This window comes from Megalobrama amblycephala, unplaced genomic scaffold, assembly GCF_018812025.1.
Source record: "Megalobrama amblycephala isolate DHTTF-2021 unplaced genomic scaffold, ASM1881202v1 scaffold201, whole genome shotgun sequence".
NCBI classification, from domain to species: Eukaryota; Metazoa; Chordata; class Actinopteri; order Cypriniformes; family Xenocyprididae; genus Megalobrama; species Megalobrama amblycephala.
Window position 1 is genome coordinate 236,323 of NW_025953337.1, and position 27,298 is coordinate 263,620.

Below are 27,298 nucleotides of genomic sequence, written 5' to 3' on the forward strand. Positions count from 1 at the left end.
ATAAATTACTTTGTGAAATATATTCAAATAGAAAACAGTTATTTTAAATTGTAATAATATTTCACAATATTACTGTTTTTTACTGTATTTTTAATTAAATAAATGTAGCCTTGGTGAGCAGACGAAACTTCTTTTAAAAACATTAAAAATCTTAGTGGTTCCAAACTTTTGGACTGTACTGTATATATATATATTATTATGATGATCCATTGTATTATTGTGAAAACTCTGAGCACAGGGCCACTACAGTCATGAAATTATATATATATATATATATATATATATATATATATATATATATATATATAATTTCATGACTTAAGTGGCCCTGTGCTTTAATTTAATTTGAAGAGGCCTTTCATGAGTTTTTGTCTGCCAATGCAGATAGAAAAGCTACAATTCTTATTAAGAAAGTTTGCATGATGTGCAACGTCAAATTGACACAAATGTTTATATATATATATATATATATATATATATATATATATAAAGCGGAAGGACGGGTGGTATTTGTGATCTTATGTGGTGGTGGGCCGGTCTGGGCCAAAATGCCAGGGCCGATTTTTGGTCCCAGTCCATCCCTGTGTTTAACCACTATAAGAACCAGCGGCAAATCCCTGAAGCACTGACCGAGATTAAGCTGTTCTTGGCGCTTACACAAGCCCTGAACATCCGCTGATGCCCTGGAGCTCGCATCTCCGAAAACATCTAAACAAATTGTAAAATAGGTTCTATGATTAAATATGAGTCACATATTGTCACGAATCCTGTTCAGTTCCGGACTACATTTCCCATCATCCTCTCTGCCAGTCATCATCAGTCACATGCACACACTCTACACCAATCACCTGTTGCCACATACAGCCTAGCACTCCACACTGATCACCACACCCAGCTGCAGATTATTACCAGGACTATAAAAGACTTTCACACACACCACCTCACCACGAAGTCTTGATTCACCCTGTGACAATTCTGAGCGTTATTTCCCTGTCTGCCTGTCTGTTACCTGTTTATTGACCCGTTGCTGCCTGTCCTGACCCTTGCTTTGTATAACGACCTGTGAGTGATATCTGCCAGTCCTGACCTCTGCCTGTACCTGGATTATGATTCTGTCTACCCTCTGCTGTACCTGTTTGCTCCTGTTTGACCCTGCCTGTACGACCACGCTTACATTTAATAAAACGCTGCATTTGGATCTTACTCTGAGTCCCGCCTTCGTTACAGAAGACTTCGCCCACACAGATCCAGCAGCTTTCGTGAGTGTTCCTGTCATTACCACCATGAATCCATCCGCCCAGTTGATCGGTCTCCGTCAGGGAGATAGATGCATTGAGGATTATGTAACAGACTTTATTGAACTGGCGCATTTGACCTGCTTTACCGAGGAGTGTCTTATGACATTTTTTCGCGGTGGACTATCTGACCCGCTCAGTGCTGTCATGCCGATACACGATCCAAACGGGACGTTGGAACAGTATATTGAACAGGCTTTACTACTGAGCGGATCTCCCTTTACTGTGGGTGTCGCAGAAGAACGCGACACCATGCTTAATCACGTAATGGACGCCGCATCAAAGAACATTCACAAAATGGCGGCCACCATTACAACAACACCAGTCTATGTCCCAGCTGATCTCCATGAGCAATGTCACGTCTCCGCTGATCGCCCAGAGCAACGTCACGCCTTCGCTGATCGCCCAGAGCAACGTCACGCCTTCGCTGATCGCCCAGAGCAACGTCACGTCTTCGCTGATCGCCCAGAGCAACGCCAAGTCTCCGTTGATCGCCCAGAGCAACGTCACGTCTCTGGATCAATCAGAGAACGGCAAGGATTACGTTCCAGTGTGGTTGACCCACCGCTGATTTCAGCGCGAGCGGCTGGCATTCCCATGCATCAGCCGGCCGCTTCGCTCTCAAGCCCGACGGCCGCTTCGCTCTCAAGCCCGGCGGCCGCTTCGCACTCAAGCCCGGCGGTCGCTTCGCACTCAAGCCCGGCGGTCGCTTCGCACTCAAGCCCAGCGGTCGCTTCGCTCTCAAGTTCGCCTGTTTCGACGCTCTCAAGTTCGCCGGTTTCGACGCTCTCAAGTTCGCCGGTTTCGACGCTCTCAAGTTCGCCGGTTGCGACGCAGTCAAACTCCCTGGACGCGATGGACAAAAGGGCTGCTTTGCCAGTGCCCACGGGCAAGATGGCCGCCCCTGCAGTGCGTAAGGATGCAGGGGGCGTTCCAGCCACTGAGTCTGCTCCAGAACCCGCTCCAACCAGTGAACCATCGCCTCACCCTCAGAAAAGGAGGAGGAGGAGGAGGAGAAAGGCGTCCTCCTCTCCTCAAGACGCAGACGCCCTTCAAGAGGCCGCTGTGGGCCTGGAGACCACTCCAGAGGTCTCTCTTGCTCCGCCCAAGCGTCATGCTCTACCAGCACCGCCTAAGCGTCTTGCCCTGCCGGCGCCTACTGAGCTCCTCGCTCTGCCGGCGCCACCTGTGCTTCTTGCCCTGCCGGAGCCACCCGAGCTCCTCGCCCTGCCGGCGCCACTCGAGCTTCTCGCCCTGCCGGCGCCACTCGAGCTCCTCGCTCTGCCGGCGCCACTCGAGCTCAAGCGTCTTGCCCTGCCGGCGCCACCCAAGCGTCTTGCCCTGCCGGCGCCACTCAAGCGTCTTGCCCTGCCGGCGCCACTCAAGCGTCTTGCCCTGCCGGAGCCACCCGAACTCCTTGCCCACGAACCCGCAACGTACCCCGTTGAAATCCCCAAGAACTTTTTTGGGGGGGGCAGTATACCTGAGGGTGGGGAGCTTGTGGGTGGGGATCCTGCTCGGTCACTGCTGTCATGGCCATTTATGGACTCACTGCTGCGGCTGCCCAAGCCACCTGACCTGCTGTGGTTGCCCAAGCCACCTGACCTGCTGTGGCTGCCCAAACCACCTGACCTGCCGTGGTTGCCCAAGCCACCTGACCTGCTGTGGCTGCCCAAGCCACCTGACTCGCCATGGCCGCCCGTGGCACCTGACCCGCCGTGGCCGCCCGTGGCACCTGACCCGCCGTGGCCACCCGTGGCACCTGACCCACCGAGGCCGCCCGAGGCTCCTGACCCGCTGTGGTGCCTAGAGTTCCTGGACCTGCCCTGGAGACCTCCATACCCGTCTGCACATCCAGTGTCTCCTGCCTGTAGGTCTCCAGGGCACCCACCCCCCCTCCCCAGTTGTGCCATCTATGGCGCGAGGACGCGCCTTCCGGGAGGGGGACATTCTGTCACGAATCCTGTTCAGTTCCGGACTACATTTCCCATCATCCTCTCTACCAGTCATCATCAGTCACATGCACACACTCTACACCAATCACATGTTGCCACATACAGCCTAGCACTCCACACTGATCACCACACCCAGCTGCAGATTATTACCAGGACTATAAAGGACTTTCTCACACACACCACCTCACCGCGAAGTCTTGATTCACCCTGTGACAATTCCGAGCGTTATTTCCCTGTCTGCCTGTCTGTTACCGTTCCTGTCTGTTTCCTGTTTATTGACCCGTTGCTGCCTGTCCTAACCCTTGCTTTGTATACTGACCTGTGAGTGATATCTGCCAGTCCTGACCTCTGCCTGTACCTGGATTACGATTCTGTCTACCCTCTGCTGTACCTGTTTGCTCCTGTTTGACCCTGCCTGTACGACCACGCTTACATTTAATAAAACGCTGCATTTGGATCTTACTCTGAGTCCCGCCTTCGTTACACATATATATATATATATATATATATATATATATATATATATATATATATACACACAATAATTTGAATGGTTGTTAGACGAAAATAACATTCGAACTATTGTATTGACATTTGACATTCAAATTATTATATATATATATATATATATATATATATATATATATAATTTGAATGTTTGTTAGACGGAAATAATGTTAAAAAGACTTTCTGTTTTTTATTTATTTGTATTTTGAATAAGCCTAAATAAGATACATTTATAGTAAATATAAATAATAATAATTAAAAAATAGAATACTGCTAGAATATTTAACTGGAATATTTAATTAGACATAATATAGTCTACTAAATAGTCCACTATAAAAAAAGAAAAAAAGAAAGAAAAAAGAAATGCCACATGGGACTCGAATCAGCGAATCTGTTCATTACAAACCTACCGAACGAAGTGATTCACTAGAATGAATCAGACTTTCCAAAGCTACATATGAGAGATAGGACCCTGAGATGAACTGATTCAAAAGAATTCATTTGACTTACCAGCGCTACACGAGATGCTCGTTTGTCAGTATGTGACTTAAAAACACGAGACTGCCGCGCTGCACAGCTAATCGTTACTGGAAAAGCTTGTGTTTAAACGAGAGCTCTTCAAAGTTATTTATTAGTGTATTGGAGAGGTGCTGTCATAATGGTGTGCGGGAAGGATATTGTAAAGCTCGATTTAATTTCATTGTCATCACTTCATTTTGTAGAAATTGTTGACTGTTACCGTAAAATAAATTGTTACAGCAGAATAAATAATGTCTAAAAATGAAACAAACCGTATAAACGCGACTCATGTACGGTGACTCACGTTGTAAAAACCAATAATAAGCTGCTGTCGCAACTCTGGAGTAGCCTACCGGCGCAAAATAAAAACAAAATAAAAAATGTATTTTTAATAATACATTTTTCAAATTATATATAGCCTAGGTCTTCACAACAGATATGAATATTTCGAGACCAAAGTAACGACAGGAAATAAAACAAAATATTTTGATTGTGGGCCATCAATCTAAAGCTGCGTTCACGTCACCTCGTATTTACCGGAATCTTGAAATGACAACACGTGACGTTATATTCGGAGCTGTTCACGTCCTTTTGGTCCTTGAACTGGGAATTGCGTTTCCATGGCAGCACTGTCAATGCCTAAATGAATCTACAGCTGTCAGGTGGTACAGCGCGGCCACGTGGTATATCTGGGAGCTTTCAGAAAACTCCCAGCTTACAAGCTGTAATTACGAGCTCTACGAGGACATGAACGCTTTTTACAAGCTAGAATCTCGTAACTACAGGAATTACGAGGCCACGTGAACGCACCTTTAAGTTGTGGCCTCGCCACTGGCTATGTCCCACAGCTTGTCTACTCTTCTGCTACACATTCAAAAGTGTGTACTTTTTCTTCACAAAAGAGTACATCATTTTAGGGCGTAGTACAAGTAGGCGAAATGGGACACAGCGCTACGGTTGGACGTGTGAACCGGTTCAACAGATTCATGGAAAAGATCCGACTCAAATAAACGATTCTTTTAGGAATCGGACATGGCTACAAACGTTCGTGTGGTGAGGCGTGGTTTAGGAACGCGCCCAAAACAGAGCGTTTAGTTTAGTTGGCTGTGACAGCAAACGGTGGCATATCCAACATCCGCTTCCGTGTAATTTTTGGTCCATTATATAGATCGATCGGATTTTTTGGCCAGTTGCTTTAGAACCATTTAAGGAGGCCAAAAGCAAGCTGACCATCATGAACCCACTGTGTAGCAGATGTGACAAGATTGTGTACCCTACAGAAAAAGTAAATTGTTTGGACAAGGTGAGTTATGCTTATAATGTCTTAATACAATAAAACCATTATCCACACGTTTACATAACGTTGAATTCTGTAAGCACACTGTATATTTCATTATTCGGTATGAGCGAGTTATTGATTTATTTCCATTTGCACAATTCAAGTGTAAACAGTACCCCTTCCGTAATGTATAAATGTAACATACACGGTATATTTTTTGTATTGAATAATGATTATCAAACCGTGCGCGCAAATCATAGACATCGGTTTTAAACATGTTTTGTTTCATTTTATACTGAGTTGGCTTCACTTTTCAACTTCCTGTAGCAACACATTCCAATAAACGAAACAAACTATTTAGTCTAGATGTATGTAGCCTATGCAACATGCTCGGGATTTTTCAATAGGATACAACAGTCATTTGCAACGAACGGGTGTTTTACTGCATGATCTGGATTGATTGCTATTATTTATCTTAACTGTTTAAGAAAAATGTGGGCGTAGCCGTGTTAGCGGTTTACAGTCGATGTCTTTTTAAAGACCTGTTAGGGCTGGTTTAATTGTCCATAAATTAATTAAAGAGACTTCCAGAAAGACTGTTATATACATATAATTTTTTGTAAGGGTGTAATAGGACTGATGACTGTCAGTTTTGGCTTATGACCCCTGGTCTTCTTTTATATGTTTAAACTACACATTTTTTTCAGTTTTCTTCTTACTATATTAAGTGAATTTGCCATTAGCCTTTGCTTTGTTTTACTGTGTCAGTTACTGTGTGTACTGTGTGTTTTATTATTTTAATATATTCTGGTTGATGACACCACATCCTTTCCAGATGTCACTTGCAGGCCTTGACATGTTTGGCGCATGGTATGCATTTAAATTATGTTGGTGGTTATTTTGAGGAGTTGTGTTATTGCGGAAAGCAAAATATTGTTAGGACACTTGTGGCTGACCTTGTGTATGGTAGATGTTTTTGTTTTTTTCTGTGAAAGGCTATCACCATATATTAGGAATCATTATATGTCTACCTTCAAGCTTTCATTTTTATGAACGATTTGTCTCTCACTGGCAATAAGAAAATAACACAGATAGAAGTTAAGAAAGGTACAATGTCAAGGTTGTCTGCCTGGAGGATGTATAGGGTGATTTGTTGGGTGAGTGGGAAGTCCAGTGAGTCAGTAACAGCTAAGCAGTTGAGGTCCTTTTCCAGCTGCTGGAATGTTCTCATGCTGTCATCATTTCTTCCACATTATAGTTGCCATCTGATACTGATTAGATTATTCCCCATTGGTCCCATTTGAGGTAATCAGCTGTGTCCATGTCAATGTCAACAACTGTGTTTATATGCGGGTTTATGAAAGGCAATGTTTCGGCAATTGAAAGTACCAGAGAACACATAAAAGGTACCACTATGTCTACAACAAAATAAAAATTTAATTGATCAAAAGTGATAGTAAATACAAGTTCAGTCATGAAACTCTAACCGAGCGCTGATTGGTTCTTTCTACGCCATGGCATCAGCCAATCGGAAGTAATTCCATATCCACGTAACCATATATATCGTACCCTAGCCTGCGATCGACAAGCTGCGCAATGTGAAGCGCTGTTATCCCTCCTCCTCCCCAGCGAGATCTGCTACGGGGGTTCTACCATTCTTGCAGCAGCCTTTTCCTTGTTGTTTTATTTGACTAAGCTGAACAATTTGTATTTGCTCAGCAGCAACAGCAGCAGCAGTAACTGCAGCAGCAGCGTAGCAGATCTCGTATGCCAAAATCAAGCCATGTATACTTCATACCCCATGCCAATAAATGCTGGTTGAATTTAATCCACTCCGAGAGTTGTCATGATTGAAATTACTTTTTTAGGATTGTGATATGCAATTAGAAAAAAAAAAAAATGATGAAAATAAATTGTCTTAAGCCGGGGACACACTTAACGATTGTAAGGCCGATTATGAATGTAAATTGATACTTATGACTGATCGCGCTCAAACGCGTCCAGTCAGAGCCAGTTGCGTTCAGTCTGCGATTAGTCGGTGTTCAAATTCCATGTGTAAGTATTTAAATCGGCTCCAGTCGCAGGAAACAATCGCTTGTATGTTGAGCACAGTCTTAGAATGTTTTAGCTAGTCGTTAAATGTGTGCCCGGCTTTAGGTTGAGTTAGTAAAATTATGCATGACTTTATGGCTGTAGATGAGGAGTGTGGTCTAAATGACTGCATTGCTAACAATACCATATTAGTGGGAATCCAAACGTCTCTGAGGTGCTTTATCGAGCTTTGCAGATTTTACAGTCTTATGTTTAGCTATAGGACCACTTCATCTGCAGTGTCCTGGATTCTGGAAAACTGCAGAGGACTTGCTGGTTTATTAATCTCTTTGTGCTGGTGTACAGCTGTCAATGTGCTTTTATGTCAGACATTTCAGTGATGACATTGAGAATTGGATGGTCCTTTGCCTTATTTGTCATTGAACAAAAACAACAGATGTGGAAGAATTTTGCCAAATGAAAGACTAGTACTAAATGCCACTAATGTATAACTTCCAGGTCTTAGAAAGTCTTATGAAATCAGTAGGATCAGTCTGAATATTTACCCATTAGATAGTTAGGCAAATACAGAGGTCAAAGTTTATAACAGTGAGGTGAGCTATTCAGGTATTGTTGAATACAGAGGCCATGCATTGGAGTCTTTATTTGCCACACAACTGGGGTCGTTGGAATTTAAGCAACAATGGCTAACTTCATCTTTGTTTGTGATCAAATTTGAGTTACAGAATATTAATGTTAAAAAATAAAAATAAAAACACCTTTTTTTTTCTAGATTACCCTTCCACATTCCCAAAGTGACCAAACCCTCACCCACCCCCATCTCACAAAAGTACATTCAGAACATACATTAAATAGTCTAAGAGCAGTGCAAAACAAAATCCAAATACAGTAAAAAAAAAAAAATTATAAAGTAGGAACATGAGACAGATCTTACAACCGCTACTTAATTTTTGAAATAGGGTAAACGTACCTATTAAAGGTGCCCTAGAACGTTTTTTTAAATGATGTAATATAAGTCTAAGGTGTCCCCTGAATGTGTCTGTGAACTTTCAGCTCAAAATACTCCATAGATTTTTTTTAATTCATTTTTTTAACTGCCTATTTTGGGGCATAATTAGAAATGAGCCGATTCAGGGTGTGTGGCCCTTTAATTCTCGTGCTCCACGCCCCAAGAGCTTGCGCTTGCCTTGAACAACATAAAAAAAGTTCAAACAGCTAATATAACCCTCAAAATGGATCTTTACAAAGTGTTCGTCATGCAGCATGTCTAATCGCGTAAGTACAGTGTTTATTTTGATGTTTACATTCATTCTGAATGAGTTTGAGGCTATGCTCCGTGGCTAACGGCTAATGCTACACTGTTGGAGAGATTTATAAAGAATGAAGTTGTGTTTATGCATTATACAGACTGCAAGTGTTTAAAAATGAAAATAGCGATGGCTCTTGTCTCCGTGAATACAGTAAGAAACGATGGTAACTTTAACCACATTTAACAGTACATTAGCAACATGCTAACGAAACATTTAGAAAGACAATTTACAAATATCACTAAAAATATCATGTTATCATGAATCATGTCAGTTATTATTGCTCCATCTGCCATTTTTTGCTATTGTCCTTGCTTGCTTACCTAGTCTGTTGATTCAGCTCTGCACATCCAGACGTTAATATTGGCTGCCCTTGTGTAATGCCTCAATCATGGGCTGGCATATGCAAATATTGGGGGCATACACCCGTAACAGTCGGTGTTATGTTGAGATTCGCCTGTTCTTTGGAGGTCTTTTAAACAAATGTGATTTATATAAGAAGGAGGAAACAATGGAGTTTGAGACTCACTGTATGTCTTTTCCATGTACTCTTGTTATTTAACTATGCTGAGGTAAATTCAATTTTTGAATCTAGGGCACCTTTAAGCTCAAATGCCCATTAAGCACACTGCCAACTTTGAGCTTAGATTATAAAAATAAAAAAATAATGTATTATCCTACTTGATGTCTTAACCAATTGATGTGTTTGTTACTTCATACCTCCTATAATTTCAAGAAAATCAGACCATTGCAGATAAGGGTATCCATGTGTTCACACTGTCTGGTGGCCATTTTGAAAGCTGTCTGAAAACTTTCACCAAAAGAGGAGCTCCTTAAATGTGCATTTTTAAGGTGGTTAAGCCTTTCTGGGGGTAGTTATAACTACTTACTGCAAAATTAGGAGATTAATGTTTAGACTTTTTGCATATTATAACTAGGAATGTCCCGATCACGTTTTTTTGCCCTAGAGTCTGAGTCCGAGTCATTTGATTTTGAGTATCTGCCGATACCGAGTCCCGATCCGATACTTCTATAATAGCCTACATAAAAAAGAATAAAGAAGAGCGAAAAAACAGATCCAGGAACAGTGCTTTTCAGGTTTTTCAGGTATCTAACAGTAATCAAATATAAAATATCACTGCATATTATCTGTATAAAATAAATAAAGATTAATCATTATTGAAGTTACAAAAACTATTCAGTCAAGAGCAGTGAGTGATTTCTTTGTTATTTGTTGTTTGATTTAACATTAAATACAGGCAGCAAGAATAGTTGTTTTCCCTTTAAGACATGCACGATTCAGTACATATACTGTTCCACATGCGCTGTCTTTCTCGACTAATATACGTTCACTTAAGACATAACCGACTATGTTTGCTAGGATACTCGCTAGGACGGGCATGTTGACATAATTTTTTGTATGAATGTGGCCGCCGAAGCGCAAGACTTAAAAGAGAACTCAGTATTTGCGCGCTGACTGGAATAAGCGTGTGCGCGGTACGGATGAGAGCACACAAATCTTCTCACAGCGCGTGCGAGTTCTCTTTCGCGTCTTGTTCTTGAAGGTTTAAATCAGCAAGGCTTAAATGAGTTAGTTTAAACACAGACAGCAACGTGTGCTGTTCAGGTCTCACCTGCGCTCGCGCGCTATCAACACCCGGGTGATGACGGCGTAAATGACTGGACATTAGAGCAGACTGCACTCGCAGTTAACAGTTTACAAAGAGTGACTGTTTTGTCCACGCTTTCTGATTATCGTTGTTGTAACGTTTTGTGCATCCATCGACTGAAACATACATTATCTGAACTCTGTCTGTTTTCCACGTTACTATTTTAAACAAACCATATTAACCAATAGATGCGTCGTCAAGATGGACCGCGGTGCAAGTGCGTACCGAACCGTCAAGTCAAGTCAAGTCACCTTTATTTATATAGCGCTTTTTACAATGCAGATTGTGTCAAAGCAGCTTTACATTGATAACTGGTACATAATTTGGCTGCACAGCAGCTCTTAAATAATAAATAATAAGTGGAGAACCGTACGGTTCGATTTTTTACCGAGAACCGTTGCACCCCTAATACATATATATCCGAGTCCTGATCGGGAGGTAACGTCCGATTCCGATCGAGTCTGAAACCACGTGATCGGATCTGGACATCCCTAATTATAACCTGGGACCTGCATGTGGAAAATAATTACAGTTAGATCCAAAAGATCTAACATAGCAATATAGCGCAGATGCTACAGAACATAGTTAGCTTACTAGCTGTATAAGATTGTTTGCTACACAAATATATAACTTTACAGGCATTGATGGCTTGTACTTTTGAATCCATAATATTATAAATTTACAGTTTATTGATGGTTTGTGGTTTTAAACTGCTGAAAATCACACAACTTCAGTGTGACTTCAATAAGAAAAAAGTATAATTTCATAGATATTGTCAATAATAGCTGTTCATATTAAAATATGTATAAACTTAATACATTACCTAGATTATTTATTTAGCAAAATCTTTTCCTTTTAAATTTAATGTAATATTTATTAAAAATTGTTGCTGCTCCAATTAAGCTCAGTATGCTCCCTTTAAGCTCATCCACATTAAACGTCTATGTAAATACTTCATAAACAGACTTAAAGTGATGACCATCAGTTAATATTTAAAGTTAATCTTTATAAAATTATTAATAACTTATTTTCACAGACTTAAAAGGATAGTTCACCGAAAAATAAAAATTACCCTATGATTTACTCACCATAAAGCTATACTAAGTGTATATGACTTTCTTCTTTAAGACGAATACAATCGGAGTTATATTAAATAATGTCCTTGCTCTTCCAAGCTTTATAATGACAGTAAATAGAGGATGAAATTTTGAAGCCCAAAAAAGTGCAACCATCCATCATAAAAGATATCCACATGGCTCCAGGGGGTTAAGAAAGGCCTTCTTAAGTGAAGCGATGGGTTTTTGTAAGAAAAATATTTAAATTTAAAACTTAAAAAAATAAAATAACTAGCTTCCGACAGACAGGTGTACACATCGATTTACGGCGAAAGAGTGAACTCTGACCTAACGCATGACGTAATGATGAACGCGGAAGCACAGAGGATAGAGCAGAGCAAAATAAAACACTGGTCATTAGGGCTGCACGATATATCGCATGAGATTGTCACGCGCATTCCGTCAGTAAAGCCGGTTCCCTGATTACCGCTAAATCGCCATCACCTGCTTTCAAATGGAGCGGCATTTAATAGACAGAGCCGTAGTTCACTGACAAGCCACGCAATATCGCGTTCATTATCGAAGGCGATTCATCTGCGATATGAACGTGATATTGCGTGGCTTGTCAGTGATCTACGGTTCTGTCTATTAAATGCCGCTCCATTTGAAAGCAGGTGATGGCGATTTAGCGGTAATCAGGGAACCGGCTTTACTGACGAAATGCGCGTGACAATCTCATGCGATATATATCGTGCAGCCCTACTGGTCATGAATTAGAACATATAAATGATCAAATTGAATGCCTTGTTGCTTGCTTTTAGTGTTCTGTTTGTTTTTGTGATTGACTCTGTACCTTCAAATAAAACATTTTTCAATTCTTTAAAAAGGTTGTTAAAAATAAACAATAATTTTTACAAAACATGTTGTGAGCTTAATGGCAACAGGGGTGTGCTTAAAGGGTACAAAAATGTGCCCATTAAGCACAGCCAGACTTTTTGCATTTAATGATGTACATCTTAATTGAAATGCTTTTGTCATTTAAAATAAAATAAAATTAAATATTATTGTGTGAGAGATTAATATTTTATTTTAACATAACTTCTTGTACTGAAACCAATATCCTGTGCACTAAAAATGTCTCATTGTAGATTTTGGTGAGCTTAATAGGTACGTTTACCATAGCATCTAGCCATGCTGAGATAGTCCTCTGAGACGTTCTGTGTAACCTTGCCACTGAGAGCTCCATGTTTGCAATGTCCAAGAAAGTGCATCCAGTGGGTCCAAGCAAGAGAGTGTGGAGGTTTCCAGTGCAAGGCAAGCATTTTCTTAGCTGCAGTAAGTCCACAGAAAAACAACATTTTCTGAGTTGAAGAGAGAGTGTAAGAGGAATTATCACATAAGGCAGGGACACACCAAGCCGACGGTCGGCCGTCGGGCAGTTTTTCTTCGTCGGCCGACTAAGTTTTCTCAGTCTGTTCCGCACCGTCGGCTGAAGTTGGTCCTCGTCTGCCTTTTTTCGGCCGATTTGAAATGTTGAATCGCCGTTGGAGCTCGTTGGGCCGTCGGGCCATCTGATGATTCTGATTGGCTGCTCAGCTACTGCCGCCTGCTGTTTCGGAAAGGCATTTCATCTCACGCAGGCGCAGAACTGACGTGCTGCTTGGCCGTCGGCTGTTTAGCGTCGGTTTGGTGTGGAAGGGCAACTTTGGACACAGACGCTGCCGACGTGAGCCAACCCTGCAGTCTGCTTTCGTCTCCACTAAGTTCGTCGGCGTCGGCTTGGTGTGTTCTGGCCTATAGAAGTAAAAGTCTCGGACAACATGATACCTCAAACTCCAAAATGTCCTTCAGCATTGAAATCTGTCTCCAAAACTTGTTGACTTCAAGGCAGTCCCAAAACATGTATATAAATGTACCTATACACCCACTTGAGCAAAAGTTACATGTAGGAGAGATGGAAAGCTTCATTAAATGAAGCTTCCTGGGAGTGAGATACATCCTGTGAATCATCTTGAAGTGAATCAATTGATGATTAGGGTTTTTAGAGACATGTTTGATGTTAGCCCATTTTGAATCTCAACATATGCCATTACTGTCCTCTGGGCCAGCCCCATAAATATCACTGTACCAACTGTCCACAACTGGTAACGTTTTATAAGAGGTTTTCAAAAGGTACAATGATGAAACAATACCCTTTGTAATTCCATATGTAGTAATCAAGTAATGCAAAGTATGATAGGGCCTCAAAGAACCCCATATGCAAACATGGCAGATCTCAGGCACAGATAAAAGAAGAATGAAGTGCCTGGTAAATTATATTTTGCCCATAAATCATTAACCCCTTACCAGTCACCCCCACTTTTGGCCAAGGAGAAAAAATGACATACCCAAAATAAAATGGTTGCTGCTAACAAGTCCTCTAGACTACACACAAAACCAAGGTATCATTTGAAAGCTGACACTTTACAGTTTACTATGAAATACTCAGAATTAGTCTAGAAATTACCAATAGAGAGATAAAAAAGCTCAAACACAAAGGATCATTTTTATTTTTTTCATAATAATTGTTTATGGAAATGAAAAATGCAAAAGGCAGATACATAGGGGCCTGGAAACATAAGCAAACTAAAGCCATATGTCTAATCAATATATGTTTAAAATTTGAAGGTGATACAAGCAAAAATGATTTTTTTTACAACCGTTTATTTCAGTGCATGTCTAGGCACCTTCCCAAAAAGGCCACTTGGAGATGCCAAAGGGACACTTGGTAACCACCTTTTACTGTGAAGTATAAGAAGTCTATTTGATAATTCCCATACATTTTATCATTCCAATATGACAAAGCACAATTTATATACTATATCTGGTATATTTTTTTTCCTCTTAAAAGTTTAGAAAAATGCAATCCAAGGATTATTTACATACAGCAATATACAGCCATAGCCAGCCTGTTGTTGCCCTGATGGCACATTTACACAATCTTAAATTTTCTATTCAAATTCCAAGGATCATTTACATACAGCAATATACAGCCATAGCCAGCCTGTTGTTGCCCTGATGGCACATTTACACAATCTTAAATTTTTCTATTCAAATTCCAAGGATCATTTACATACAGCAATATACAGCCATAGCCAGCCTGTTGTTGCCCTGATGGCACATTTACACAATCTTAAGTTTTATATTCAAATTCCAGGGATCATTTACATACAGCAACATACAGCCATAACCACACCCTGTTGTTGCCCTGATGGCAGATTTACATCAGTTTACAATTTTTCTATTCAAACGCAAAGGATCATTTACACAAAGCAATTTACCATGATACTCACTCTATTGTTACCCTTACTGAACATTTACACCAGCAGCTAATGACCAAGACTGCAATAAAGACGCTAGATACAACACTCTCCTCCGAATTATCCACATTTTCTTCATCACTGCTTCGCATTTGTTCTTCCAATGCAGAAACAGGAGAAAACAACTTCTGTACACGACGCTGATCCATGGCTGACGAACGTATTGCACACGAGATTATGCTAGCAGTGCGAGTGCTAGTGGGCAGCAGGTGTGTTGTTATGCACACTAAACAACAATGTATTACACGCGAAATTATGCAAATCAACACATTGCCGTAATCGTTATTGCATAGGCTAACGTTACATGACAACACAATAGTTTGCCATTGCTGTCTTTTTACTTTTTTTCCCACTTACGTTTGCCTGTGCGTAATCACACGTCACTTGAAAGCGCCTGTCAACTTTTTTTTTATACATGTATATGTGTCCAGTTTTCATCGGACATCTTCTGGGCTGTTCTCATTCATTTACAGACACTCTACTAAATACAGTGATTTGTTATATTTCATTGAATAAAGCGCTAGATGTGGACAGTTCGTCGAATAAACATGACAGCGCACCCGTGAATAGCGCTTACAGGATGTAAACAATAAAAGTTATATCGATGTTTATACCAGTTTTCATGCTTTTGGACAAATATTTACTATGGGAATCGTGTATTGGACTCTTCCCATGGAAAAAACGTCGATGTCACCATTATACTGCCAAACATTACAGTTCCACGACACAAAAAGGTAAGGATGCCCCCTCCCTTTTGTTGTCTTAGGAAATTGATCACGGTCATACAGAATAACAAAAAACTACTATAAAGTTATCTTGGTTGTATAATATGGCGTTATTTTACTGTCAATTGTCCAGAGCACATTATTGTGACGCGAGAGCATATCAATGTAATGCGCGAGCGCAAATCTGTCCACTCGCGCGCGGATTTCCTTTGCTCTCGCGCAAATCTGGACGCGCGCGCTCAAATATACAGTGCTCTCTTATGAACTGCCTCTCCTCTCGCTCAGATACTGCGTGTGCACGCTCAAACTGTTTCCTGCGTGCTCAAACTGTTTCCTGCGTGCTCAAACTGTTTCCTGCGTGCTCAAACTGTTTCCTGCGTGCTCAAACGTGTCCTGCGCGCTCAAACTGCACATGTGCGCTCACGAATCTCTCCGTGCTCTTGCAGAAATTAATTTGCTTTTGGATTAAACGCTGTCAAAAGTTATAAACCAATCAGAAGAGACGACTGATCCATGAAAATGATACGTGGAATCTTATTGGCTGAGAGTGAACTGCGCCTGGAATTCTTTCGACAAAGATATGTATTTTATTTATTCACAATTTAATAATATTTATCAAATGTAACCTAGTCTAACTGCATCACATTACAGGTCAAACCCCGATTTATCTAAACAAACAAACAAAAAATGTTTCTTAAAGTTATTGTGGTCATACGTTTTGTGTTGAAATTTAAAAAAAAAAAAATAGGTAACATTTTACAATAAGGTTTTTATTTGTTAACATTAGTTAATGTATTATCTAACATGAACTAACAATGTGCAATACATTACTGTAATTATTAATCTTTGTTAACGTTAAAAATACAGCTGTTTGTTGGTTGTTTACTTCACAGTGCATTTAATAATGTTAACAAATACAACATTTGATTTTAATAACGTATTAGTAAATGTTGAAATTAACATTAACAAATATTAATAAATGCTGAAGAAGAGCAATTCATTATTAGTTAATGTTAACTAATGCAGTTAAATAATGTTAATGAAACCTTATTGTAAAGTATTACCAACAAACATCTTCTGATTTAAGACCGAACAAGATCAGGGTCAAATCGTCATTCCCTTAATACTTAATGTGGAGATCACATATACCACCATAGTCAATTTCTTTTGAGGTCTGGAATTAATGATTCTGATACATCAAATACATTTTAACAGTCACTGGTCACCACCTACTGGCAGAACAGTGTAACAACATTAGTTTCAACATTCATTTAGCTACTTATTTTAATTGCTGAAATCAGTGTATATTCAGACTATAAATTGTTATTGCAATACTTGCATTATTTAATGTTTGCAACACAGATGTAGCAATAGTATGTTGTTGAAAACACTTTGTGAAGCTGTTTAAAACATATAGCTTACATGACCACTGCTTTCAGCAGCAATGCAAAAGCAGGTTTAAATATTCTGGTATGATTGTAATTTCAAAAGGTTTAATAGACATAACCGAATCGTTGTCATTTAGGAATAAGATCGCGTTCTTTTGCTTAATCGTGCATACACAAGAGCTTAGGTATTTTTGTATGTCATGTTTTATACCAGACCTCAAAAGAAATTGACTATAGTGGTATATGTGATCTCCACATTAAGTATTAAGGGAATGACGATTTGACCCTGATCTTGTTCGGTCTTAAATCAGAAGATGTTTGTTGGTAATACTTTACAATAAGGTTTCATTAACATTATTTAACTGCATTAGTTAACATTAACTAATAATGAATTGCTCTTCTTCAGCATTTATTAATATTTGTTAATGTTAATTTCAACATTTACTAATACGTTATTAAAATCAAATGTTGTATTTGTTAACATTATTAAATGCACTGTGAAGTAAACAACCAACAAACAGCTGTATTTTTAACGTTAACAAAGATTAATAATTACAGTAATGTATTGCACATTGTTAGTTCATGTTAGATAATACATTAACTAATGTTAACAAATAAAAACCTTATTGTAAAATGTTACCTATTTTTTTTTTTTAATTTAAACACAAAACGTATGACCACAATAACTTTAAGAAACATTTTTTGTTTGTTTGTTTAGATAAATAGGGGTTTGACCTGTAATGTGATGCAGTTAGACTAGGTTACATTTGATAAATATTATTAAATTGTAAAGAAATAAAATATATATTTTTGTCGAAAGAATTCCAGGCGCAGTTCACTCTCAGCCAATAAGATTCCACGTAGCATTTTCATGGATCAGTCGTCTCTTCTGATTGGTTGATAACTTTTGACAGCATTTAATCCAAAAGCAAATTAATTTCTGCAAGAGCACGGAGAGATTCGTGAGCGCACACATGGGGGTCAAATTAATGCCTTAAAGTTTTGCACAAAAATAAAGTTTTGCAAAACACAAAAAAGAATTGAGCAATAAAAAAATGTTTTGCAAACAAAAATAAAGAATTGCAAAGGAAAAATAAAGTATTGAGCAGAAAAAAATAAGTTTTGCAAACAAAAATAATAAATTGCAAAATAAAATAAAGTAGTGCAAAAATAAAAATATAATCAATTACAAAAATCAATGACAGCTGTAATCCTATTTTATCTTTGCCACATATTTTTCATGCTCAAACCTACTAAATCATTTGCAACGCTCATTTTATTCTGCGTTTCAGTCAAGCGTGCGCTCATGATACTGATTTTCTTTTGCGCTGCACTTTTCTGCGCGGATCTCTTTATGGCACTGGTTTGACGTGGGGGTGGAGTCAAGAAACGGGGGCACGCCCCCGCGAAATGCATTGGAGGGGAACGTAATCGGCGACAGGTGAAATAATTCTTTGACATGGTTAAAAATAATGAATGGTTTGTTTTTGTTGGTTTGTTTAGCATATGTTGTCGCCAATTACGACCCCCTCCAATGCATTTCTTATAGTAATATGACCTGTTGTGCTCTGTCTCACTGCCTGTATCCACTTTTGTGTCCTTAAACATTCGTTTTTTGGGGTCGACAGCTTATAAAAACTTATTTCTGGGTTTTTTAGCTTGTTAGCTGTACACCTTGTCACACAGCAGCTTTTAGGCATTGTTCTGTTTTTTTGTAATGAGTCAGAAAAGACAAGGAGGCAGCCTCATGCATTACAAAGTCAATGGAGACGGTTGGATTGTTTTTCCCCCGGTGGGCGTGGTTTTCAGATTATAATAAATGCGCTCTGTCTCTATGCTTGATCTGTTCTGTTGCGATCTGCGTCTCCTGCCGATGACGTGTTTCGCGGGGGCGTGCCCCCGTTTCTTGACTCCACCCCCACGTCAAACCAGTGCCATAAAGAGAACCGCACAGAACAGTGCAGCGCAAACGAAAGCCGGTATCATGAGCGCACGCTTGACTGAAACGCAGAATAAAATGAGCGTTGCAAATGATTTAGTAGGTTTGAGCATGAAAAATATGTGGCAAAGATAAAATAGGATTACAGCTGTCATTGATTTTTGTAATTGATTATATTTTTATTTTTGCACTACGTTATTTTATTTTGCAATTTATTATTTTTGCTTGCAAAACTTATTTTTTTCTGCTCAATACTTTATTTTTCCTTTGCAATTCTTTATTTTTGTTTGCAAAACATTTTTTTATTGCTCAATTCTTTTTTTTGTTTTTCAAAACTTTATTTTTGTGCAAAACTTTAAGGCATTAATTTGACTCCATACTACATGTGCAGTTTGAGCGCGCAGGAAACAGTTTGAGCGCGCAGGAAACAGTTTGAGCACGCAGGAAACAGTTTGAGCACGCAGGAAACAGTTTGAGCACGCAGGAAACAGTTTGAGCACGCAGGAAACAGTTTGAGCGTGCACACGCAGTATCTGAGCGAGAGGAGAGGCAGTTCATAAGAGAGCACTGTATATTTGAGCGAGCGGACAGATTTGCGCGAGAGCAGAGGAAATCCAAGCGCGAGCGGACAGATTTGCGCTCGCGCATTACATTGATATGCTCTCGCGTCACAATAATGTGCTCTCGACAATTGACAGTAAAATAACGCCATAGTATAATGCTTGTACAGGTTGAATCAGCATTCTTGTATCTTTCACACAACTTGATAAATTTCACTCAACTTGAACATTTTACTTGATAAAATGTAAACAATGTCACACGTGAGGCCGTCGACGATGCGTGAACGTAAAGGGGTTAAAAACCCATTAAACCATTATGCCGTAAACCATTGTCCCTCCAGACATCAGCTACAACATGAATCCCTTTATCACTCCAGTCTGAGAAAACAAAAGGTTTATTATCTAAAAGATGATTATGATTATGGAATAATTCAGAATGCCATTTATGGTCATTGTGGGAAAACTTTGAAGCCACACACCAGGTAGAAAGAAGGTATGCTATTATTGGGCCAAAATGCTGTTTCGCATTCTTCAACGGAATGTTGCAATAAATCAAATATTGTAGTCTAAGGTAAAACCAGATTGAATTCAGTTGGTTGCCAAGATACAGCAGAGCCAGGATTCAACCATGCTGTAAGAGGTCATAAGATGAAAGCCCAGTGATAAAGCTTAAAGTCCGGTAATGCAAGACCGCTGGCATTTTTGCAACGCTGCAGTGTTGAATACTTTATATGAGGGGACTTGCCGTTCCATATGAATTTAGAAATTAGTCTTTGCAGTTTAGACCAGTCATCTAAAGGTAGCGACAGATGTACCATAGCAGAAAAAAATTAATGCAAGGCAAAATATCCATTTTGACAACAGAAATCCAAGCTTGTAAAGATAAAGGTAGTGTTGACCAACAAGTCAGGTCCATCTCTACCCGATTATATTTACCCTGGAAATTTCTCAGCTGTTGTGTGCAGAGATGGAAATATGTCCACACCCAAATATCTAAAGCTGGTTACTATCAGTATAAAAGATGTCAAAACAGAGTTAGAAGATGAATTGTTTAAGTGCATCAATGAAGATTTATTCCAATTAATCTTATACCCAGAGAATTGGCTAATTGTTTGTACAAAATTATACAGACAAAATATGATGAATAGACGTAGCTTTATTACTAACATATAAAAGAATCTTCATCTGCATATAATGAAATTCTATGAAGTGTTGCTAAGTGATAGAGCTAACCAAAGAATGTTGATGAATTTTCTGTGCAAGAGGCTCAAGAGAGAGTGCAAATAAGAGTGGCGAGAGGGCATCCCTCACGAGTCCCATGTAATATAGAAATCATTGGAGAGGTGGTGCCCCCTGTCATGACCACAGCGGAAGGATTGGCATATAATACTTTTACAGTATTAATATAATCTCTGCCTAAACCAAGGTATTTCAATACTGACCAAATGTAATGCCATTCAAGCCAATCAAAGGCTTTCTCAGCGTCTAAATACAAAGGTGCACACGGTATGTCCATTCCACTGGCTATGTGTATAATATGTACGAGCTAACATTATCGGTCACAAGACGAGATTTAATGAAACCGGTCTGATCATTATGCACCAATTTAGTCATAAATGCATACGGGAGGCCAAAACTTTGGCCTGAATCATATTCAACAAAGTCTGTCCCAGCTCATCCCAGAAAGAAAGGTATAGATCTGGAGGGATACCTCTTTTCATACGTACAAGAGCATCCTTTAAAGGGGACCCCTGGTGTTAAGACTTGTATGGCTTAATATAACGTAATTTATGTCTCTTACTGAAATATGTAGTGGAAAGCCAATTAAAAATTTACGTTATTTAAAAAATCCATGACATATTTCAGTGTTTCCCACAGGATTCTGTGAAGGGTGGACATTGGCCCCCGGACCCCCCTAGAGGGACCAATGATCAGACCGGTTTCATTAAATCTCGTCTTGTGGCCGATTACTACATGTTATACACATAGACAGTGGAATGGACATACCGTGTGCAACTTTGTATTTAGATGCTGAGAAAGCCTTTGATTGGCTTGATATTGTGTGCTTGAATGCCATTGGCGGGCGATTTCATAAGGCTTTAGTAGATTCAAGGAAGGAGAGGATAAGCCATAGCGCCACCTTCAGTGATGCAGTGTCTCCATCCCTCTTCTCAGGGAACCGAGGTTACGCTAGGTAACCTGAGACGATTTGTGGCTTCCACGCCTTCCAGGAGATTCATAATACAAACATTATCCCTGCGGCTCCGGTCTTCAAAATCAGCCATCTTTTCCTAAAAGTTCGTCAGTCCTTGCATGACATTTGTCATGATTCTTCTCCAGTTTGCCATCCCGGCTGTTCAGACTGGAGTATCTATCACGCAGTTCTCTCACCCCATTAGAGTAGCTGGAGAGCTCTGACTGAATATTATCCAGTCTGTCTTGCAATGTTTTAAACTGTGCTTCAATAAACTGCTGCTGCTTCTCCTTAGCAGATGCGATCATAGCGGTGTGTGCATGATCACGCTGCATTTGCTTTCAGTGCCCAGTGTCAAAACATAAAACAACATGACGAGCAATTAGCGAAAGAACTTTGATATATAAATGATAATGAGTAGGGTTAGCTGCCATCATACTCACGGGTCATGTGACACCCCATAATTTCACCATTTTAAGATACAGGGAAAGTCCCCCTGGAGCAACCTGGGGTTAAATGCTTCACTCAAAAGCACAATGGTGATAGCTTATTTTGAACTTAAAACCTTTTGGTTACCTGATCAGTAACCACAAGGCTACACCATTAAAATATAGAGATATCTGGAAGCATCTCGTTTAAACTAGTGGATTCTTTGCAAGAGTCCACTCTTAGCTTATAAGTATGCTTCCCACATTGATTCCAGCCTTCTCAGAAGTCTTGTTATACTCAATAAATTTGCCTTTTCTCTACTTTTCTTTCTTTTACAGTATTGGCACAAAGGATGTTTCAGCTGTGAGGTTTGCAAAATGACTCTGAATATGAAGAACTACAAAGGCTTTGACAAGAAACCCTACTGCAGCCAGTAAGTAAAAAAAAAAAAACATTCCTGAAATATCGGACTTGAAATCTAAATTTCAGTCCTGGGTCCATGACTTGATTCTCATTTTCTTTTGTTTGGAACTATTCATTTATTCAGAAATACATAAAAATGCACTTCATACAGTGACACAAATACTTTTTTACTATTATATAAATTTCAGTTTATTAATTAGAATTCATTTTTTAACTGTGTTGATATCATTATGAATAAAAATTCTTAGTAGTTTTGCATAATATATTTTATTACTTATTAAAAAATAAGCAGTGAAGCAGTTTTGTTATATTAATATTCGGAAAAACATTTGAGTTACACACTTTATTTTAAGGTGTCCTTTTTAGAGTGTAATTATACATTTAAGTACTGTGTAATATTAATTAACTACATGTAATTACTATAGGGTTAAAGTTAGGGGTTACTTTATTTTAAGGTGTCAGTATTACAGTATAATTATACATTTAAGTACTGAGTAATAACAACTAACTGCATGTACACTTGGGGGTTAAAAGGTATATGGATAATGTCATTGTTTTACTTTCTTGTTAAATTTTTTAAAAGTTTTTCAAAACAATATGAAACCAACATTAATACAAAGAGTACATTTCTAAGAACTTGGCAGATGTATTTTAAACTAGATTTAAAAAAAAAAAAATCTGTTATTTGACTGTCACTGCTCACTGTTCACTAAATAAATCATACAGGTTAAGAACAACATGAGGATGAGCAGATGATGATAATTTTATTTCTGGAGTGAACTTTCCCTTTAAGCATTTATTTATATTTTGTCTAAATTTTGACTGCACCATTATGTTTTTGTGCTGTTGGCCCCAGTAGAAAAAAAAATCTGACAGCAAGATGCTTCAGTTGCATAAAGTTGCATAAACACACAGATGCACATTAACCGTATCACTTCTCCAATGACAAATATTTGAAGTTCTGTTAGGTAAGACAAACATTTCTGGCCAAGCTTCATTTTGTGGAGGAATCCTGTAAGAGTTCTTGTTCATTTGATTAGACATGTGCCGATATTCGGTAATGCGATATATCGCGATAATGAATATGCATGATATTGTTATTGTGGGCACTTCAAAATACCGTAAATAATTATTTATTACAAATTATTACAATTTTTATAATGCATTTAAGAATACTTTCCCCATCAGCCATATAAAATGCACAACACCGTTGTATTCTGTGTCAAAGGGACACGCGCTCAGATGTAAACAAGCCCAACATGCATGAGAAGCATATGGCGGAACGAGTGAAGGAGAAGCTCTGAATGAAAGTGCATGTTCACTCTCTGACAGCAGAGGGCACTGATGAAACAACAGAATGCAGCGGTTACCCCGGAAACCCCGCAAACAAAGCAACTGCGCTAATAAACAGTTTTTAAGAAATGCTACAAACAGCCATTCAGTTTTTTGTAATCTCAATGTTGTTCATCACAGCACCAAATTCTTAAAGGTGCCCTAGAATCAAAAATTGAATTTACCTCGGCATAGTTGAATAACAAGAGTTCAGTACATGGAAAAGACTTATGTTGAGTTTCAAACTCTATTGCTTCCTCCTCCTTATATAAATCTCATTTGTTTAAAAGACCTCCGGAAAACAGGCGAATCTCAACATAACATGAATATGTATGACCCCGATATTTGCATATGCCAGCCCATGTTCAAGGCATTACACAAGGGCAGACATTCATTCTTTGTAAATCTCACAACTTCATTCTTTGTAAATCTCTCCACCAGTGTAGCATTAGCCCGTTAGCCACAGAGCATATAGCCTCAAACTCATTCAGAATCAAATGTAAACATCCACATAAATACTATACTCACAGGAATCAATGTATGCATGCAGCATGAATGATGAACATCTTGTAAAGATCCATTTGAGGGTTATATTAGCTGTGTGAACTTTGTTTATGCACTGTATAACTGCACTTATAGTCGAGAGCTCTGGAGGGCAGGGAGCGAGAGATTTAAAGGGGCCACACAGCCTGAATCGGTGCATAGTTAATGATGCCCCAAAATAGGCACTTAAAAAAATTAATTTAAAAAAATCTATGGGGTATTTTGAGCTGAAACTTCACAGACACATTCAGGGGACACCTTAGACTTATATTACATCTTTTGAAAAGACGTTCTACGGCACCTTTAATACTTAAAGACTTAATAGGCTATTTATTTTCAAACTTATATTTTAATCTGGACTACAACATGCCATAATGATTAGGAATATTCTGATTATTTGTTATTGTTCAGTAAAACTTTGAGACATATGAGTTCACTAGTTAACATGCTAATACATTATTACCAAACTCACAATAAAAAATACTTATAAAGCATTAATTATTCTTAGTTAATGTTAATTTCTTAGTTACTGTTTAATAACATTACTAAAATCAAAAGAACTTATTTAATGAGATAAAACTAACAATGTTCAGTTGTATTTCTTAACTAACATTAACAAAAAAATAATACTTTCTGTAACAAATGTAGCTATTCAATCTTATTTAATGCATTAAATAATGAGACCTTATTGTAAAGTGTTGCCTGTTGTTCTTTATAGCCTAATTCTTTTGCACTTTAATCTGTTTGAAAATGTTACTTTATATATTTTTGGTGTATTGTATTTAAACATTCAGAGTTCTTTTTGTTATTACAAAAAGAGTTCTTAAACCTGTTATAGTATGACAACACTTTTTTTTGCAACTTATTTCAATATCGTGATAATACCGTATACTGTGATAAAAGCTTCAGCAATCGCAACATGAAAATTTGATACCGTCACATGCCTACATTTGAGGAAGCCAGAATTCTTGGGCCAGCCCAGCCTATGCCGAAATGTGCTCTGTTTCAAACTAAACTGCTTGTGTGAAAGCCCCCTTAGCCTGATATTTACTTTCATGTGGAAGTGAATGAAATATTCTTCCACAACAATACAATGTCCTACATCTATGTGGCTGTTTGCACAGGTCTTGTGAGTTCAATAAAGCACTCTTTGTGGGTATGTTCTGCTTTATTTGAAACATACAAGACCACAATCATTGTAGGCCTATTGTTTCTCGTGTCAGGCAAACCAGATCAGTCTTGGTGTTCGTTAGGTAGGCTTAGATAAGAAAAGGTGCTTCATTCTAAAAGGGCCATTCTTTCTGAGGTCACCCTCACCTGTGACTTATAGTGCATCTCTTTAGCTCAGTTCAAACTGCCACAGGAAGTTTTTGTTCTCTTTCCCTGCAACACATTGAGCTTTATTTAGACAAGGCTAGGAGGTTCAATTTGACCTCATTTTCAACAAATCCATTTTGGGATTTGTCTTCAACATATACAAGTTATGCTGAGGTTGAGAAGATGAAGATAGGCCATCTTTAGGTGAACATTTTCCACATCATATGTGAACTTTTCCTGTTACTCACTTGGGGAAGTTCTAATTTAAAACTGTTAGGGTAACTGTTGGGTAAAGGGGCAGTCACACTACACTTTTCATTCCATTCACATGCAAATGAATGTGGGGGACAGGAAACGCAAGCTCATGCGAAGAGGTTTCTCATTTCAATGTGTTCCAAAGTCTGGTGAACTCTGACATGCGAATTTGTATCACATGAAGACGTGTGACCAATTGAAGATTGATACTCCTCAGCGGGACCTTTTAGTTGAATTAAAAGAACACAAACTTTAAATCTGCAGGATTGCTGCATTGCAGTATAGTGAAGTAGATTGACATATTTTATGACATAACTTTTTTAATATATTATATGTTGAATAGGTTGTTTGCACATGACGTCACAGCAGCAGCGCGAATGAGTCTGGAAGGCAGGGAGTGTATTTTCTATATAGGAATTCTATCAAAAACTCAAAATTCGTATGTTTTGTGTCGTTTACTGTTGCTCAAATCGATAAAATAGGGAACCCAGAAGGTGTTTATATCGTTTACATAACTTATACCGTTTTTTATAACTTATATCGTTTTTTAACTTTAAAAGTTGGCGCCTTTTAATAGCGTTTTGCGTCTGCTGATACTGAAATGAATATGGATATCTGCTTACCTTATTTGTTTTTGACTTGGTTAAATATTCACATTCTTCATGGTATTGTTTGCAGGGAAGAGAAGCTATTTTATCCCACTGAATGATAATTTGGTGTTTTCACTTCAGTTTTGTAATATTCCGTTCACAATGTTGATCTGGTTACCATATGAGAACAATGTGACACGCTGCTGCTTCAGCCATCATATGGTAGAAAGTGTCCAAATAAATAAATGTTTAACAAGCTGACAGAAGTCGATTCAACAACAAAGACAACACTTTCAAAAACACTCAGCTATGTGATTATTTTATTGAGTGAGAGGGAGTGGGTTAAATCAGTGACATTATTAGATTTGATATATGGCGTCTTTTCGTCACCTCCTCAACCTACTTCCATTAGTGTGTTTTTACACTTATAAAAGGCAACAATTGTATTACACTGTCCAGTTTTTTCTTTGAACGATGATGTGAGCTCCTGTTGCAATTCTCGATTCAGCATAAATGACCTACAATGGCGACATTTTTCACAATTGCGACAGAAAATCAAAAATACTGCCCTAACTTAACTAGTAGAAAGGCAGAGCGATATAAAC

At 38.8% G+C, this 27,298-nt stretch overlaps 1 protein-coding gene across 1 annotated transcript in view; it reads left to right on the forward strand.

Annotated features, from left to right (window-relative positions):
* The first annotated feature begins 5,324 nt into the window (after positions 1-5,324).
* LOC125260957 (LIM and SH3 domain protein 1-like) overlaps positions 5,325-27,298 on the forward strand; it is a 93,497-nt gene continuing 71,523 nt past the window's right edge. The window contains exons 1-2 of the mRNA XM_048179503.1: positions 5,325-5,579; positions 22,572-22,666. Coding sequence (XP_048035460.1) covers positions 5,511-5,579; positions 22,572-22,666 — 164 coding nt within the window. The 5' untranslated portion in view covers positions 5,325-5,510. The remainder of the gene's footprint in view (positions 5,580-22,571; positions 22,667-27,298) is intronic.